General features: G+C 41.0%; 1 protein-coding gene across 3 annotated transcripts in view; it reads left to right on the plus strand.

Moving 5' to 3' along the window:
- Positions 1 to 18,582, plus strand: part of NEDD4 (NEDD4 E3 ubiquitin protein ligase) — a 129,918-nt gene that overhangs the window by 95,248 nt on the left and 16,088 nt on the right. For 2 of the 3 annotated variants that reach the window (XM_084640581.1, XM_084640579.1), the window contains 8 exons: positions 7,049 to 7,110; positions 9,233 to 9,335; positions 10,873 to 11,042; positions 11,817 to 11,934; positions 12,048 to 12,215; positions 14,981 to 15,046; positions 15,659 to 15,778; positions 17,780 to 17,983. In XM_084640581.1, the coding sequence (XP_084496707.1) occupies positions 7,049 to 7,110; positions 9,233 to 9,335; positions 10,873 to 11,042; positions 11,817 to 11,934; positions 12,048 to 12,215; positions 14,981 to 15,046; positions 15,659 to 15,778; positions 17,780 to 17,983 (1,011 nt within the window). The remainder of the gene's footprint in view (positions 1 to 7,048; positions 7,111 to 9,232; positions 9,336 to 10,872; positions 11,043 to 11,816; positions 11,935 to 12,047; positions 12,216 to 14,980; positions 15,047 to 15,658; positions 15,779 to 17,779; positions 17,984 to 18,582) is intronic. The other variant, XM_084640580.1, reaches the window with a different exon arrangement.

Consider the following 18,582-nt stretch of genomic DNA (forward strand, 5'->3'; position numbering starts at 1 on the left):
CGCAGGAGGTCACCATCGAGAGCCAGATCAGGCTCCTGGTACCGATACAACCGCAGGCACCGATCGACGTCTCGGTACTATTCTGCATCACAGCACCGGAGAACTCTGCACCGACACATACGGCACTGCCTTGGCTGTCTCTTTCCACCTCTACGTCGTCATGCCCACAAGGTGGCTACTAGGACCAGGGCGAGGACGGTGCAGGCCAGTGGCTGAACGAAGGCCAGGACTCGGGCCAAGGACCTCCACAGTGGTCTTTTTGGACCCCTTGGGCATACCATCAGGTCCAAGGGGTTCCTTCGGGGGCTTCCCGTTCTGCTCCTTCAGAGCCCCGAGTACCAGAGGACACTGTGTCCCAAGGACCTCCACAGTGGTCTTTTTGGACCCCTTGGGCATACCATCAGGCCCAAGGGGTTCCTTCGGGGCTTCCCGTTCTGCCTCTTCAGAGCCCCAAGTACCAGAGGACACTGTGTCTCATGCCCACCCCTGGGGGGTTCTGAGATGACTGCTCCAGCACCAATACAGGCCCACACTCCTAGCGTGGTGGACCTTGGGCAACAAGATCCTCCACAAGAGGACCTCACGCAGGTCCCTTAGTCCTGGGGGTATCTTCCTTGTCCTCACCTGATGAGGCAGTGGCGGGGACTACAGTTTCGGGCACTCCTCCTATGGACCTTCACGCCCACCAGGAACTGCTCCGCAGGGTGGCACATAATATGAACCTCCAGATAGAGGAGGTGGTGGAGGTAGAGGACCCTGTGGTTGACATTCTGTCGGCAGAGGCACCGTCCAGAGTGGCCCTCCCCGTCATACGGAATATACAGGCCAATGACAAGACAATCTGGCAGTCGCCAGCCTCTATTCCACGTATGGCCAAGGGGGTGGAAAGGAAGTACTTTGTCCCCTCAGAGGAATACGAGTACCTCTACACACACCCCCCAACCATGCACCCTTGTCGTGGCTTCGGTCAATGAGAAGGAACGGCACGATCAGCAGGCCCCAGCACCTAAATCAAAGGACGCTAGATGACTAGACTTGTTTGGGCACAAGGTGTACTCAGACGGAGGCTTGCAGCTCAGGGTGGCCAACAAGCCTCTCTGGACGAGGCGGACTCAGCAGCTAAGACCCTGGCCTCGGGCATAGCCATGCGCCGCATCTCGTGGCTGCAGGTCTCTAGCTTACCACCAAAGTTGCAGCAGACCCTCCAGGACCTGCGCTTTGATGGTAAGGGCCTGTTCTCCGAAAAGACGGACTCAAGGCTGCAGAGTCTGAAGGACTCGAGAATTATCATGCACTCTCTGGGAATGCGTACCCCAGTAACACAGAGAAGGCCCTTCAGACCGCAGCCTCAGAGATCCTACCCTCCCCCTCGCCAAGACAGGAGTTCTTTAGAAGACGCAGCCAAGGTGGTAAAAGAAAACAAATAGAGCACCAAGCCAACCAAGTCCAGGGCCCTTCCAAGCCATCAGCAGAACTTTTGAAGGTGCACCCGAGGATGGAGCACCAGTCTCCATTCAGGATCCTTCCCCACCTTTCCAAAATAGTCTCTCCCATTTCCTCCTTGTGTGGTCTCACATAACATCAGATGGTTGGGTCCTACACACGGTGGAAAGGGGATACTCCGTCCAATTTGCTTTTTCCCCCCCTCCCACCCTCCTTCCCCGTCCCTCTTCAGGGACCCTTCTCACGAGCACCTCCTTCTACAGAAGGTCCAATCACTTCTGGCTGTGGGAGCGATAGAGGAGGTTCCAAGAGAGTCAAGGAGCAGGGATTTTTACTCCCATTACTACTTAATCCCCAAGGCCAAGGGCGGGCTTCAGCCTATCTTGGACCTAGGTGGACTCAACAAATTCATGGTAAAGTTGAGGTTCTGCATGGTCTCACTAGGGACCATTATTCCTTCCCTAGATCCTGGAGACTGGTACTCCGCCCTCGACATGAAGGGTGCATACTTCCACGTTGCATTCTACCCAGCGCACAGACGTTTCCTTCGCTTTGTGGTCAATCAACAGCACTTTCAATTCACCGTCCTTCCTTTCAGCCTGTCTATGGCCCCCCAGGGTGTTTACCAAGTGCATGGCTGTTTTGGCTGCCTCCCTTCGTCGACAACAGATCCAAGTGTTCCCATATCTCGACAACTGGCTTATTTGGGGTCGCTCTAGGGATCAGGTGCAGTCTCATGTTCAGCTCACCATGAACATGTTCGATCGACTGGGCCTCCTGCTCAGTGTTGTGAAATGCACTCTGGTACCAACCCAGAGGATAGAATTCATAAGAGCAGTCTTAGACTCAGGCCTAGCCCGGGCACTTCTGCCAGAAGCACGCTTCCAATTCCTGACGAACATCGTCCAGAGCCTGCAAAGCTTCCCGACCTTGACCGTGAAAACATGCCTATGCCTCCTGGGACACATGGCCTCTTGCACGTATGTGACCAGCACGCCAGGCTGTGACTATGTCCACTCCAAGCCTGGCTATCAACAGTGTACAGGTCGGGACAGCTTGAGCACGGTCAGGGATATTAGCCTTTCTAGGCTGGTGGCTGGACCCCAAATCAGTGTGCGAAGGGGTGTCATTTTACACCCCGCAGCTCTCCATGTCCCTAGTCACGGATGCGTCGTCCCTGGGATGGGGAGCCCACCTCGGGAACCTCGGTACACACAGGCTATGGTCGGCAGGAGAGTTATCCCTTCACGTCAACGTTTGGGATCTCGGAGCAGTGTGTCTGGCGTGTCAAGCATTCCGAGAGCGCATTCCAGGCCATTGTGTGGAAGTCCTCACAGACAACACAACAGCCATGTTTTACATCAACAAGCAAGGGGGAGCCCAGTCATCCCCACTTCTGTCAAGAGGCCACTCATCTGTGGGAATTCTGCATAGCCCACTTGATCCATCTGGTGGCAGCGTCTCTCCCGGGAGTCCAAAACACCTTAGATAACCACCTCACCAGATCATTCCAGGCTCACGAGTGGTCAGTTCACCTGGACGTCATCCACTCTTGTCTTCCTGAAGTGGGGCTTTCCCCTGATAGATCTATTCATCTCTCGTGAGAATCGGAAATGCCAGGTGTTCTGCTCTCTCCAAGAATGCTCTCCAGGTTCCCTGTCGGATGCTTTCCTAATACAGTGGAAGGATCACCTGTGCTATGCCTTTCCTCCATTCCCGCTAGTCCACAGGGTCCTGCTCAAGCTGCACAGGGACAGAGCCGGTCTGATTTTAGTCGCCCCGGCGTGGCCCAGACAGCACTGGTATACCACTCTCCTAGAGCTATCGGTGGACACTCCAATTCCACTCCCGCTGTGGCCAGACCTGATCACTCAGGACCACGGACGACTCTGTTATCCCGACCTGCAGTCCCTCCACCTTACAGCATGGATTCTGCATGGCTAACTCAATCTGAGCTGCGGTGCTCTCGTTTGGTTCAGAAGGTCCTTTTGGGTAGCAGGAAGCCCTCTACCAGGTCCACGTATTTAGTCAAGTGGAAGCGTTTTTCCTGCTGGTGCCCTCACTCATACGTCCCTCCTACAGGTGTCAGTACCTATCATCTTGGACTACCTCCTGTCCTTAAAATAGCAGGGCTTGGCAATATCATCCATCAGAGTGTACCTGGCAGCTATTTCGGCTTTCCACCTGGGCGAAAACGGGCGTTCAGTCTTCTCCAATCCCATGGTCAGCAGATTTCTCAAGGGGTTGGAGCGCCTGTTCCCACGTATTCAGCAACCGGTCCCTAAGTGGGATTTTAACCTGGTCCTCTCCAAACTCGTGGGTGCCCCATTCGAGCCGATGGCCACCTGCTCACTCCTGTACCTTTCATGGAAGACTGCCTTCCTCGTAGCTATCACCTCGGCGAGGCATGTGTCCTGAGCTCAGAGCACTCACATCGGAACCATTGTATACTGTGTTCTTCAAGGACAAGGTACAGCTGCAACCCCACCCAGCCTTCCTCCCTAAGGTGGTGTCCGCCTTCCATCACAACCAGGATATCTTCCTCCCTGTCTTCTGCCCGAAGCTGCACGCCTTTTGACGGGAACAACAGCTGCACTCCCTGGACATTCGCAGGGCCCTCGCCTTCTACATCAAGCAAACAAAACCTTTCAGGAAAACATTGCAGCTGTTTGTTGCTGTGGCAGATTGGATGAAGGGCCTTCCTGTCTGCTCCCAGCACATCTCGTCCTGGATCACATCATGCATCCATGTGTGCTATGACTTGGCTGGTGTCCCAACTATGCACCTTACCACCCACTCCACACTGGCTCAGAGTTCATCCTCTTGCTTTCCTGGCAGACGTTCCCATACAGGAATCTGTAGGGCAGCGACTTGGTCGTCAGTGCGTACCTTCACTACCCACTATGCGATAATTCAGCAGTCCAGGGGTGATGTTGCATTTGGTTCAGCAGTCCTTCACTCTGTGACATCTCACTCCGACCCCACCGCCTTGGTAAGGCTTGGGAGTCACCTAATTGGAATTGATATGAGCAAGCACTCGAAGAAGAAAAGACGGTTACTCACCTTTGTAACGGTTGTTCTTCGAGATGTGGTGCTCATATCCATTCCAAACCTGCCCTCCTTCCCCTCTGTCAGAGTAGCTGGCAAGAAAGAACTGAGGGGGTGCTGGGTCGGATGGGGCATATATCCGGCGCCATGAAGGCGTCACTCCAGGGGGTGCCTCAGCCGACCCACGGAGTGTTGCTAGGGTAAAAATCTTCCGACGATCATGCACGCGGCTCGCACACACCTATTTGGAATGGGTATGAGCAACACATCTCAAAGAACAACAATTACAAAGGTGAGTAACCGTCTTTTCTTTTTTTATACAGTGCAAATACTTGTAATAAAAAATAAATATAAAATGAGCACTGTACACTTCGTATTCTGTGTTATTGAAATCCATATGTTTTTAAATGTAGAAAACATCCAAAAATATTTAAATAAATGGTATTGTATTGTTTAACAGTGTGATTAATTTACTTTTTATATCACTTGACAGCCCTTATAAAAAGTGATGGTAGAATGCTTCTTACTTTCAGAGACTGTTAATGAGTATTTTTTTAATACTGTATCATTTCTTTAACAGAAGTAATGAGCTTTTCAGGGCGATAGGTATTGGATATTCTGAAAAGACAATAACATGGTAGCTTTTCCTACTTACTGCATTAGAAAAGCCCTCTGGTCTTATTATTGCAACAAATAGTTGCAACTTCTTATTTTATTCATCTGACACATTCCTCTTACCAGCGAAATGAATTTCTTTTGCTCTGTTAACATCTTTAAAAGGTGAAAATCATTTCCATATGCAGCAGAATAGAGTTGTCTGTTATACTGTTACATTATCTTCATATTGATAATAGTCTGCCATCATTTGTTGTTAAGCTTGAGATAAAAAACTTCACTTTCAAAAATATGCTTATAAATATACATAAAATTAAACTTTCATATATGTAGTTTGCCTTTTAGACTGTTATTGATTGTGCAATTATCTAGTTTGCATATGCAGTTTAGCTATCCATTTATGCAAATTTAACCCATTGTGGAGTGTGACATAAACAATTTGTTTATAATCCCATTTTATGTTAGACAGGGGCTGTCCTTTTGTTCTGTTTGTACAGCAGCTAGCCCAATGGGGTTCTGGTCCATGATAGGGGCTCGTAGGCGCTACAGTAAATATAATTAATAACATTGAAAGCGATACTTTGTTTAATCCTTGATGTTCTTTCCCATGTTAAGTTATTTTCAGCTAACTTACTTTTTGCATTTCTGAGTTTGGACATGGAAAATGGTACCCCACAACCAATTAGTGCTAATAATGTTTTGCACTTGTCAGCCTGAGTAGTTATCATATAATCCAGAAATCTGTTTCTTCTGATTGTGCTATTTGCATTTTGTATAAACTTTACACTTTTCGTGCAAATATTATAAGTCTAGAATATTATATATTCTCCAGTTTCTGGATCTATTTGGGCACGCAGCATTCATGCTAAATCTACTAAGGAGACCAGAAGCCTTTGGATACACAATAGCCAGGTTTTTTGTTTTGTTTTTTTTTTAAAGTACATGCCTGGATAGATGGTAGTATTTTCCCACTTTAAAGCTGGGACAGTTCGATGTAAAATCATTTATGACTGAGTGGAGTTCAGATACAGTAAATGTGTATATTCCCATCTTCCCCCCCTCCTCCCCCAAGTATATGATACAAATGATTAAAATTTATTATTTAACTAGTTTGGAACTATGCCCCAGAAATTTTGAACAGCCTATCACTTAGTAAACATTTGTGTCAGGCAAGAAATTCAAAGTTAAGGCTAACACACTTATCGCATAGCACTGTAAAATTCAGATATTATTGTAATGGTTACAAAATAAGTGTCAGCTGTGACTTGCATATAATTTTTAAAGAGTAAATTATAGATGGTGTAATGTTTTTAGGATGGCTCTTTGCATATATCAGAAGGTAGAATTAAAAAAAAAAGTTCTTTGTACCTGTGACCTCAGATACATTGCTATAAATTATATCTGAGTATGTAATATGCCTTGTGGTTTCTTGTGAGTCAGATTCACTTATATGCATGAGAAGCCAGAGGCTTGCAAAAACTCATAACTTTTTGTTCACTGTTTGTGGATTCTCTGGCACTAGAGCTGGAATGCAATTAATAAATCTGACCTATATTTTTTATTTGAAAAATATTGAGTGAGGGGAGGGATATGGTAACACTTGTATTAAATGTGGAGTATTTGAAAATAAAGAAATCACCTCTGTTCCAGGCTAAATACAATTGCCTCAAACTTCCCCTGCTCCCGCTTCCCCCAAGGATTAGAAACTATACTGTGAGGAAAAAAGTCAGTTTTTTTTTCTTCAGTGTGGCAACTAAGTTAACTATTAAGAGTCAGACATTAATATCTTCTTATTTTACTAAAATCTTTTGGTTACATGAAGAAAATGTCTATCCTCTTGGGGGGGAAAGAGGGCTTATAGATTTCAAATATTTTTGAAGATGCAAATGTTTGGTTTTGCAGATTAGACTTGGAAAAAAAAACAAACATTGTTTCATTTCAGACAGAAAATCCAAATATGGAGAGACCATACACCTTTAAAGATTTTGTTCTTCATCCAAGAAGGTCAGTAAATAGCAAACATTTTTAAAATGTTAACTTTCCTGTGCAAACTGTAACTTGCTATGAACTGTAGCTTCTTTATGTGTCACCGTAGTATTTGAGCACCTCAATAGAGCAGTATATTAAAGTAATAATCAGTGCTGGCACTTGTTTAAATTTCTGAAAACTAATTTTAAATTGTAACATTTTTTTCAGCAGCATATGAGGTAAAGTTCCTGGGGTTAAAGTAATAACATAGTCCATTAGTAATGGTTATACATTACATAGTAAAATCACTACTCAGTATTATGCCATATTTGAATCATTTTAGCTATCAACTGTATCCTCCTCTAATCTAGAAACGATGTTCCTTTTTGTGTGTGGCTTAATCCAAGTAAATTGCATTTGACTGCAGTTAAAAATATAACTTATTTTTTCATTTGAAAAGTATTTAGTCCTATAGGAGTGTATTAGGGAAGCCAGGAATTTAAAAACACAAACAGTGTGAACCTTATTACTCCATCCCTGACCCAAACACTACAGATTTTATTTCCCTTTCTACGTGCAGGCACTAAAGCTACAGAAAATTGAACATTGCTTAAGTATTGCTGACAATGTGCCTAAGTTTAATAAACATAAACTTCTTAAGGAAATATGGATGTTAACTTTTTCTAATTGATTTCTGTTTAGAAATACAGCTGGAAAGTCTTCATGCTCTAGTGGAATCTTCCTTTCTTTTTAACCAACTAAGAAGTAAGGGAAGTATTTCAAATGCAAAAGAATAAATTAATCTGTCATCTCCAAGTTACTTCCCTTCCAGAGTTAGGAAAGACACACACATTTTTCTTTTCTGCAAACCTATGAAAAATCCACGCTTGCTGTACTTCAAATGCTGCTATTGTTCACAAATCTACCTCAATACTGTCTCCAAGACATGAGTGTAACAGTGCTCTGCAATGGAAAGGCAGTGCCACAGATCCAGGCATGCTGTAAAGCCAGCCAGTCAATAGGCAAATTAACTAACGCCACTTTCAGAACTGTGCTCAAATTGACCTCAACAATCAATAAACCAGGGTAGCTGATTCTCTTTAAAAAGCAAAAGGATAAAATTGGTATGAAAAAAGTTATTTTCACATTCCTAGTATTATTGCAGCATAGCGCTAAATACTAAAAGGTAATTTAAGGTTTTGAGGAGAAAACTAGGCATACAGGACTGAAAGTTCCTCTAAATACAGCTTTTTCAGTGACGTCTACGCTGAACAGTAGTTCAAATACTGGCTATCGATAATGTTAATGGTTGCATTATTATTCCTATTGTTTTTTTATCAGTTTGTATTGCACATTATGGAAACTTTCATGAGAGCAAAATGATATCTTTTCAGTTCACTACTCAAAAAAAAAAAGGGGGGGGGGGGGCAAAAAAATCTTCACTACCACTGTGTAATTGTCGCTAATTAGTTATTATTTTGAAAAAGAAGTTTGTAAGTTTCTTGGCACTTCAGATTAAACTTGTGTGTATAATTGTAAATTTTCAGTATCATTATTTCACCATAATACTTGAAGTAATAAAACTGTTTCAACTCCATTTTCACAAAAGAATCTTTCTCACATACTTTAGTGAGAGAGCTGGCATTGTATTGTCAGTACTCATTATATAAATGGTAAATTCCTATTTATCTTTGAAAATCTGGTAACTGATTATTCTGGTTGCAGATCCTCACCCCAAGAAACTTACACTTTTTCAGGATTATCATCAGCTAAACCTGATGTATTCACACATCCACCCTGTAGAGATTTTTTGATAACAGAACTAAGTAGGCTTCCTAATTAAATATTTGGGTCTTCTGAGTAGCTTTTCTTGTGTTACAAAATTCCAAGAGTATTTCAAAGCCTTCTACTTTCAAGATAAAGTATAAAGCCCAATTGCAACTGTCACAGTAGATTTCAATTACCATTGCTTTTATATAGCCAAAAATGTATAGATTTTTTTCACACCGTTAAAACCAAATCACATGCTTCTTCTACATAGGATTCGTGGTCTGACCGAAAGTTACCAAAATAATCTGGTATCTTTCACAAGTGTGACAAAATGGCTAATGATTTTATTTAATATCATTGCACAATAACAATTTTTTCTCTTCTGCAGTCACAAGTCAAGAGTTAAAGGTCACCTAAGATTAAAAATGACATACTTGCCTAAAAACAGTGGATCTGAAGAAGAAAACACAGAACAGGTGGAAGACCTGGAGGTGAGAAAAGTGTTTGGTGCTGAAGAGCATATAGTCTGACTTGTTCTTGTAACTCTACCTAATAAAGGTTGTAGGCATAAAAATATCTTTTAAAAATGATGCTGCTGCGAGCAACCTTTTAGAAATTTGATAAATCGGTTAGTTTGGCATCAGAAGGAGATCCAAAATTCCTGTACTGTCTCTTGTGTAATTGTGATGTCAAAGCATTCCCATCATTTTTTAAGAATTACTTCTCGCCTTTATATAGCTGTAATTCCGCAGGAAACAGACAGCAGTTGTAAAAATCTAAGTCAACAAAACACAAGCAAAACTATTTGCTGACCTCTAGCTTTAGTGGCCATAAGTGCTTGGGAATAAACACTTTCCAGTATTTCCATCTTCCTATGTAATATTGTTAACTAGTCATCATGATGATGATCTGCTCTGTTACAAAAACTTGAAATTTATCTAGTGGAAGAGAAATTTTTTATTTTAGCTATTTTGTTTTCTAATTGTAAGTAATTACATCCAATTTAGATGTAAAGATCTTTTCCCCAACACCTTAAACAGCTATTTCAACAGCACCACTTCTGCAGGTATAATTAAGATGGTTTCTGTTATAAAACCCATAAATTAAGCAGATACACCTACTGCAAATTTATGGACTGGAACCTTGCATATAAGACTCCTTAATTTTAATATCCATTGAGTATCTTTCCTATTCCCAAACCAGAAAATAACAAATTCCTATATATTAAGCTTAAGTAGTATTAAGCTTAAGGTGCTACAATAATACAAATAATAAAAACAGATACTGCTCCTCCACTTCTCTGTATCCATACAGGTCTAAATATAGTTCGTGGCAATAAATTCTAAAGTGGCTAGGCCCATGGTATGTACATGCTGACACTGGAAGAACAACTAATAAAATGCATTATCAAGGACTTCATAGGGAAAAACTAAATGGTGTGAGATTTGTAAGGAGGTGTACAGGTCCAGTTCCACTATAACATCTCACTTAACATTTTGTTAGTGCTGATTGTCATTTTAAAATACCTAAAATCAGTTCATGTCCTGAAGACTTCATAATATAAAATGTCTAAAGGATTCACTTAAAATCCAGGAGTGAAGATAGCTTAATACTTTATTTTTCCATAATTATCACAGAAGATGTGCATTTTTGATAAGGTCTTGAATAAGAGGACAGTGGCTTGTTAAACTGGGACACATCTCCTTTTACAGGTTTAACACTGATGAATGTTAAGTATCTTTACTGGAAATGACCCACCTGATGATCACTTTAGATAAGCTATTACCAGCAGGACAGTGGGGTGGGAGGAGGTATTGGTTCATATTCTCTGTGTATATATAAAGTCTGCTGCAGTTTCCACGATATGCATCTGATGAAGTGAGCTGTAGCTCACGAAAGCTTATGCTCTAATAAATTGGTTAGTCTCTAAGGTGCCACAAGTACTCCTTTTCTTTTTGCGAATACAGACTAACACGGCTGTTACTCTGAAACCTATCTTTACTTAGTTATTAGTCTTGTGTCTCATAGCCTGGGTGGATTATATTGGACCAACCGGATGCTGCTTGCCAGCCGCAACAGCAGCAACAAGAATCTCCTCCTCTACCTCCAGGCTGGGAAGAAAGACAAGATATCCTGGGTAGAACCTACTTTGTCAACCATGAATCTAGAAGAACACAATGGAAAAGACCAACTGCTCAGTATGTCTTCTGACTTCTAAGATTCAAAGTATACTTTACTGCGACTGGCAATTCACTTTTGTCATTCTGTATAATAATGCAAGTCAGGGAATGAATAGCTCAAGAATTAGTAATGGAGATCTTCATTTTAATTTTTTCTGTATGTCTACAATTCAAATAAAAAGTGTTCTTAAGTCTGATTAGCTAAACTATGTTAGTTTACTGCTATTTCAGCCAGTTAACTACTGCAAGTTAGCTAACCCAACTTAACACGTTTTATTTAAAGTGTAGACCTACTATAATGACTAAAAAAGCTATTACACCTTGGCTGGTGAGCAATTCAGCTCACACGGTACTCAGTCCATTTTCCAAAGTGACAAATATTCACAATGTATGTTTCCTGCATAATGGAAGCTACTTGTAGTCTCAGCAGAGACTAATAATGACTGTGTATGGAAAAGAAATTCCTTTGATGCCTCAAAGACTGCTTCCTCCTTACCAGTAGTGGCCACCTGAAATCCTTCTCATGTAGTTTGAATGATCTCTCCTTCCAGCACATGAACTATTAAAGTATATTACCTGTTCAGTTGCTTTGTTTGACTCCTACTTCCTGCTCCCTGTTTTTCTCTAGTCTTCTGCTTTCTACTGAACTTAAGTTCATTTTGTAGCTTCTGGCTGCTACTCCTATTGGCAAAAGTGGCCATAAGCAATGTTTTTGTTGCTAGTCTGGTCTGTTACGAACTTTACTGTTGGAAGATACAGATGACTATTTTACTGTTGCTTGCTTTTGTGCAGGGACAATCTAGCTGATGTTGACAATGGTAATATTCGTTTGGAGGCACAGCATGCATTCACCCATCGGCGACAGATATCAGAGGAAACAGAAAATATAGACAATAGAGATTCTCCTGAGGTAAAAATTGTATGGGTTTAAGATACAAATCAATGTTTTCCTGTAGTCAAAAAGCTTGATCTGAGGTTTTGTAACCTAAATATACTTTTTTTTCTTCTTTTTCTGAAAAAAAGAGCTGGGAAGTTATAACTGAAGATGAGGCCACTGTGTACAGCAATCAGAATCTTCCAACACTACCGCCACAGAGCAGCTCTGATATGCAGTCTCGCCTTGCAGAAGAATTGAATACCAGACTTACTATCTCTGGGAGTTCAGCCACTGGCCAACCAACTTCCTGCAGTGTGAGAGAGCACACATTTTTCCAATTGTTTTAACATGAATAGTGAATCTGCAAATTATTTTCCCAAAAGCTAATTCTAACCCAAATTTCTTACAGCAAATATTATGTAATATCACTTTGTAGTTACTGTACTGAGAAACTCTTAAATTAAGGGGAACACCAGTCCTAATTAGCTTTAGATTTTTTTATTTTATGTTGTCAGAGCTAAAATCAATATTTCAAACCAAGAGCATCCGTCATTTTACTTCAGTTCATGCAGAGGCTTAAGGATAATCTTGGTATACTAGACCTACTCGCCAAATAAAATATTTTTTTTTCATTTTTCCCCACTTCGTTTTTGTAAAACAAGACTTTTTCCATGAGACCTAAAGTAGCATCTGCATTGAATTACTTGAGTTCGCAAATCTAGCTTGTGTTCTAGCTATCATGCTGTCTAGAATACCACCAAAAAGTACTACAGAAGAACACTTCTAGAACTGTACTTAAATTTACAGCAGTACATTTTTGAGGAAATATCAATACCATATCATTGTCCTCTCGTGTGGGGTAAACTTGAGAGAAATAATTTACGTTACCAAGACCGTTAAATCAAGGGATTGGAGACAACTTTGTTGTAATCTGATGCATTTTGAAAAAAAACCATACCATTGAAAGAAGCTTACCCAGGGAGGTAAGGTATGCTAAGCCATCAGAACTTTTGGGTTTTGGAGTTTTTTCACTTACATCTCTAGCCCTTCTGATTGTGAAGATGCGGGCATTTCCAGTGCTGCTGCTCTTTGCTTTACTTGATAAGACTGTACTCAACTTAGGGTTTGTCTACACAGTGGGGTATCACACACTAAGTGGTGTGATTTTTAAAGTTCACTAATGTGTTGTGCATTAATAGGTCTGTATTAGATCCTGCTGATGTGATTTAACATACTTTAAATATTTAGTGAGCCACCAGCGGGGTTACGCGGACCAATTAATTCGCAACATAATAGTGTGCTTTAGAAATCACACCCCCATAGTACGCTTTACCCCACCATGTAGACAAGCCCTTAATTTCTGAAGTTCAGAATCCCGTGGACAGCAGTGAAACTGTCACTTCATACTGTGGCTGCTTTGGAAGTCTGAACAGGAAAAGAGGCAGATGGTAAAGTTATTTCTAGGGAAAGGTGAGGTGCAGAAGGTATCCTGTGTGCCCCTCCCTCCCAAAGAAGAGGTATAGCAGTAGAGCCTCACTCTTCCTATACAGTGTCCAGAATAAGGAAGATCCATCCTTTCGCAGCTGTTAGCCTCTGAAGGACCAAAATGGAACCGTGTAGAGTCAAGCACAGGAGTTTTACACACAGCGCTGGTGGAGTGTCCCCTTGCTTATCAGGCTCAGAGACACTGCAAAACAGTTAGTTACAATAGATTATATATGGTGCTCACTGGGCGGAGAGAAGCAACAGGGATGGGTTTTCCCAAACCCCTGGATAGGTTCTAGCAGCAAGACAAGATAAGCACAATAAGCCAATGGTCTAAAAGATTACATAATGCTTCCATCCAAGGACCAAATTAACATATTGCTGACCCACAGGTAATTATCCCCAAACTATGTCTATTAAAGTGTATGGGTTAAAATCTCATTTCCCTGGACCCCAAAATTAGGAAGCAGCTCTCCCGGTTGACCAACAGGTACTTCCCTGGAGATTTAAAGCAAAAAAGCAGTAATTAGTACTTAACAATAACAATTGTTTGTAAGTTTACCCGTGCTTTTCTGTGGGCTTGGATTGGCATACATCTGTGAGGGGAGGATGTTATAACTCATGTCAATCATATTAGGCCTCTCCCCGAACTCTGTCTGGGATCTGAGGGGTATTGTACCACTATTTCCTCCCTGCATTAGGGAGTAACCGTGAGGCCTTTTGTCAGCGCTTCATATGTCTATAACTTGTGATAAGGATGCCCAGTTACATCTGGAGTTATGCTGACTCCACTCACTGACTTGAAACACACAAGGTTATCTGTTTTACCCCAGCTTTCTCATAGCCATGTATTGTTCTCTGTTAGCCAGCTCCCATGGCCCAGGCTATGCTGTGGACTCCAGGCCTATATGAAAAGTTCTTAGCAGAAACTGTAGCTAAGATCTTACATCTATAGCAAGTGGATTTTGGCCCTTTAGCTTTTGAAGGGAGTTGAAACAAAGCCTGCTCAATTTCAGCAGCTGTAGTATATATACTAGTAATATGACATGCTTGAGTAAGGTCCAGAGTTAACATTGCTGTTGGAATTCCATCACCTTACTCAGAAGCTAGATGACGTGCACGTTGCCTCCTTAGTAGGTGTACTCCTCTACCTAATAGTTGTCTGCTGTTAGGGATCTCAAAATTTACCATGTCAAAAGCATGAGTCTAGTTACAGGACACAGTAGTAATTCTGTAATAGCTGTGTCCTCAGGCTCAGCTGTATTTTATAAATTTAAATACTTAATGTGACTGAGTGGTAACAATTCTAGTATCTTAATACCTATATATCAATTCATAGTCTGTTGCAACTGGCATTAGCTTGACTAGGTTCTAAACAGAAGTACAAGTTGTCATAGACTCCATGAGTAGATGGTTAATACCTCTTACAATATTTTTCAAATTTTCATTTTAAATATTATTTTGCTGAAAAAAACAATGAGGCAGCTTGAATGAAAACTGAATATTTTCTTTGTTGCATTATCATTGCATTGCTTGGTAGCATCAAAAAAGCAACAATCATAAGTGATTTACAGTTCTCTTTCATACTTTCCAGAACGATTCCAGCAGAAGAGGTAGCCTGCAAACATACAGAGTTGAGGAACAGCCTGCACTTCCTGTGGTAGGTTATATTCCAAAACATCATTTTGTAGAGCATAGGAATCTGAAAATTCACTTGTTGTGAAACTTTTTTTACCATGGGTAAAGTATTGAAATGCAGGTGAGATTTAGCCTTCAGCTTCTGGTAGCTATCCTAACAAAATCAGTTTGTGGGTCTTGCAAGATTTGAGTCCCACCAGAAGGCTTTCATCTTCCAAGTTCACATTTTTAGTTTAATGATGATTTAATATATGGTTGTAGCCTGGAGGAGGGAAGAATTTTAACATGTAGATGTGAGACTTTTTTTTTTTTTTAAGGTAAATCATCTTGCTTTATCAACAGTACAATTCTAGCATTTTTGCATTGTGCTCCCATATGCCTTTGCAGCTTCATAGTAACTTAACAGCCATAAATTCTAGGCTAAAACAGCCAAACCAAAAGAGAATTTTTTTAAAACATATTTTCCATCACTCAAATTGTTTTGAGAGATAAGGATGTGGTTGGCTTCTCTGGTGTCATGTTATCCAATATGGATTTAAACAACTAAAAACTTTCCCTTTATGACTTCTGATTTGGGAAAATCTGATGGATGAAGTCTATTTGCTAGTCAGTAATTTTTTCCTCTTAATTTTAGTTACTCCCTACTTCATCTGGATTACCTCCAGGTTGGGAAGAAAGGCAAGATGAAAAAGGAAGGTCATATTATATAGATCACAATTCCAGAACTACTACCTGGGTAAAACCTGTTGTGCAGGTATTTTTGAGTTCTCTCCATTGTTTCATTCGTATATCCTGGAATGAAAAGATATTGAATAGCTATACATATCAAATAATCTTTTTAAATACACTGCACAATTACTGAACTTGTCTAGAGACCAGTTCGATGAAACCAAATGTCTGAAATATGTAAACCATGTTAAAGACTAGTGGTCTATATGTGAGGGGTATGGGGCTGGTATTTTTCATATGTTAAACCAGTCCTCTTTATTATTGCTGTATTGCAAGTGTTCTTTTTTCAGAACTCCTGGTACGCATCCTTATATAAATCCAGATGTTTCTGAATTAGTAAATGACAAGTTTTCTTCTGTCAGTGAGATCCTTCAAATTCTTAAACCAGAGTGGGGTACAAACACTAACTTATTCTCTAATTATACAAATTGAAATTTCTCTGATCCTTTAATGTGTCAGATGACCTATCACCCTACCTCTTTCTAGGCCATTGATTTGTATGAGGCGTCACAAAACAGACATCCTTTGCTTCAAAGAAGTTGCATTGTAATATGTATTAACAGTGGGAAGCCTTGACAACCCGTTTTTTTCCTCAATTCTCCTCTAGTCCCGCTTCAAGAAGTTTTTAAGGAAATTCTTATTGCCTTAAAATTTTACGTGGAGAATCTGAATATCTGACTGTACTACAAGGGTTATTTTTTATGTAAATGTCCACATTTATCAAATGCATTTTAATGTATAGAACCTCATGTATTAAACAATACAAGATGTGTAAATGGGCCAGGTAATCATGCCCTGAAACATCTTAATATTGTGAGAGGCCTTTAAGACTGCAGTAAACTTTGAGACCTTAATCAGTGGCTTATCACTCAGTTTTGCTGATACTTGGCTTGAGCAAATCTGTGTAATGTGTAGTAGTAGTCTTATGAAAAAGTCACCACCAATCAAAGATACAGGTACTACAGTAGAAAGAAGTATGTTGATCTCCAAGGAAAGACAATAGCTTTCTTACCTACCAATGGGAAGGGAGTCCCAGTCTACACAACATGATACATGACAAAATAATTTAGCAAAAAGAAAAGGAGTACTTGTGGCACCTTAGAGACTAACCAATTTATTTGAGCATGAGCTTTCGTGAGCTACAGCTCACTTCATCGGATGCTCAAATAAATTGGTTAGTCTCTAAGGTGCCACAAGTACTCCTTTTCTTTTTGCGAAGACAGACTAACACGGCTGTTACTCTGAAACCAAAATAATTTAGAGTACACTGCTCCCCCTCGTGACAACTTGAGGAGAGTCAGCCTCAGTACAACTACAGCAATTAAATGTAAACTGATAATAGAAACTTACATTTGGAGCTAGATTTGGAGTACACTTTCAGCACTCCTTCTGTTCTGAGCAAAGGCATTGTTGTATATCTTAAATTTCTCATTAGTGTGAATACTCTGTTACAGTGTTGATTGTTGTATTGAAACATACTGCTTCAGAGACAGTGCTGCATCTCTTGTGAGAGTAAGAGGGACTCTTACTGGGAACAACAGGGAAACAAAAGTAGTTTATTTTGATAGGAATTCACTATGCTCACTTGAGGGTTTAAATGTTCCACTGGCATTATCTAATTTTGACATGCCTGCAATGAGATCATACTCCTGTATCTATCATATCAGTCAATGACTTGATTATGATGTCAGATTGAGTTGAGTATTGAGAGAATTAAATGGAGAGTTTAGTAACAGGAGAGAATTATTTGGGAGAACCTTATTTGAACAAATTATATTTGAGTAACAAAAGGGTTGCGGAACACTCTCCGGAAAAACAAAAATAATGGAAGGACTCAGAGTAATTATATTTAACTTTCCCAGATACGAAGGTGTCTCTTTACAGTAAACAAATTAGGACCACTCCATTCACATCTCCAAAAGCCCCTTGCTATTTTCAGCTTTAACATGAATTGTTAACATTGCACTGGCTTTGTGTTCAGACCAAAATGTACATAACTTTATTTTTCTCCTCTAATATGTGACAGACTATAATAGAAACAAGTCAACTATCAAGTGTCCAAAGTACTTCTACAGGACGTCAACCACAAACATCAAGTGATCCATCACAACAGTCTTCTAATCAACAAGCTGAAGTCGAGCAAGGATTTCTCCCTAAAGGCTGGGAAGTCCGACATGCACCAAATGGGAGACCATTCTTTATTGATCACAATACCAAAACTACTACATGGGTAACTTGCTTTCAATTCAAAAGTAATCTCCTAAAGTCAAATCCTGGCCCCATTATAGTCAATGGCAAAGTGCCATTGACTTAACTGGGGCCAGGATTGCATCACGTATCTTTTTTCGAAGTAGTGTTATCCTATTATAGATTTAATGTGTTAGTTGTGTCAGTCAAACTAGTGGTTGTGCCAGTAACCTATTCATAGTATTTATGTTCCTGCCTCATGCAGGAGGTGGTATACTGTCAACTTCTCTCATTGAATCAGTAAGGAAGTAAGAGGGCTCTGTAGGACATATCAGGGATGGCGAAATCAGGGGACAGGAAGGGCCTAGTGCCTCTGCAATGGAAATATTGGAGAAGACTAATGTATGTTTCTGGCCCCCTAATGTTTTTTGCCTCCACAATATCTCATGGAATCAAGAGCAGAACTCTGTTTCCACACACAAGAAGGTGGAGGTGAGAGTGGGACCCAGAGGGAAGGGCTCCCGCTGCAGTGCACAAGATCAGACTGCCTGCCACAGAGCGGGTAGGAGCAACTCTCCTCTCCTTTCCTCTCCCATCTTTCCAGCCATCGTGGGTCCCAGTGGAGACATCAGGCCCGAAGGA

The sequence above is a fragment of the Lepidochelys olivacea genome (genome assembly GCF_965140295.1).
Source record: "Lepidochelys olivacea isolate rLepOli2 genome assembly, chromosome: 10".
NCBI lineage: Eukaryota > Metazoa > Chordata > Testudines > Cheloniidae > Lepidochelys > Lepidochelys olivacea.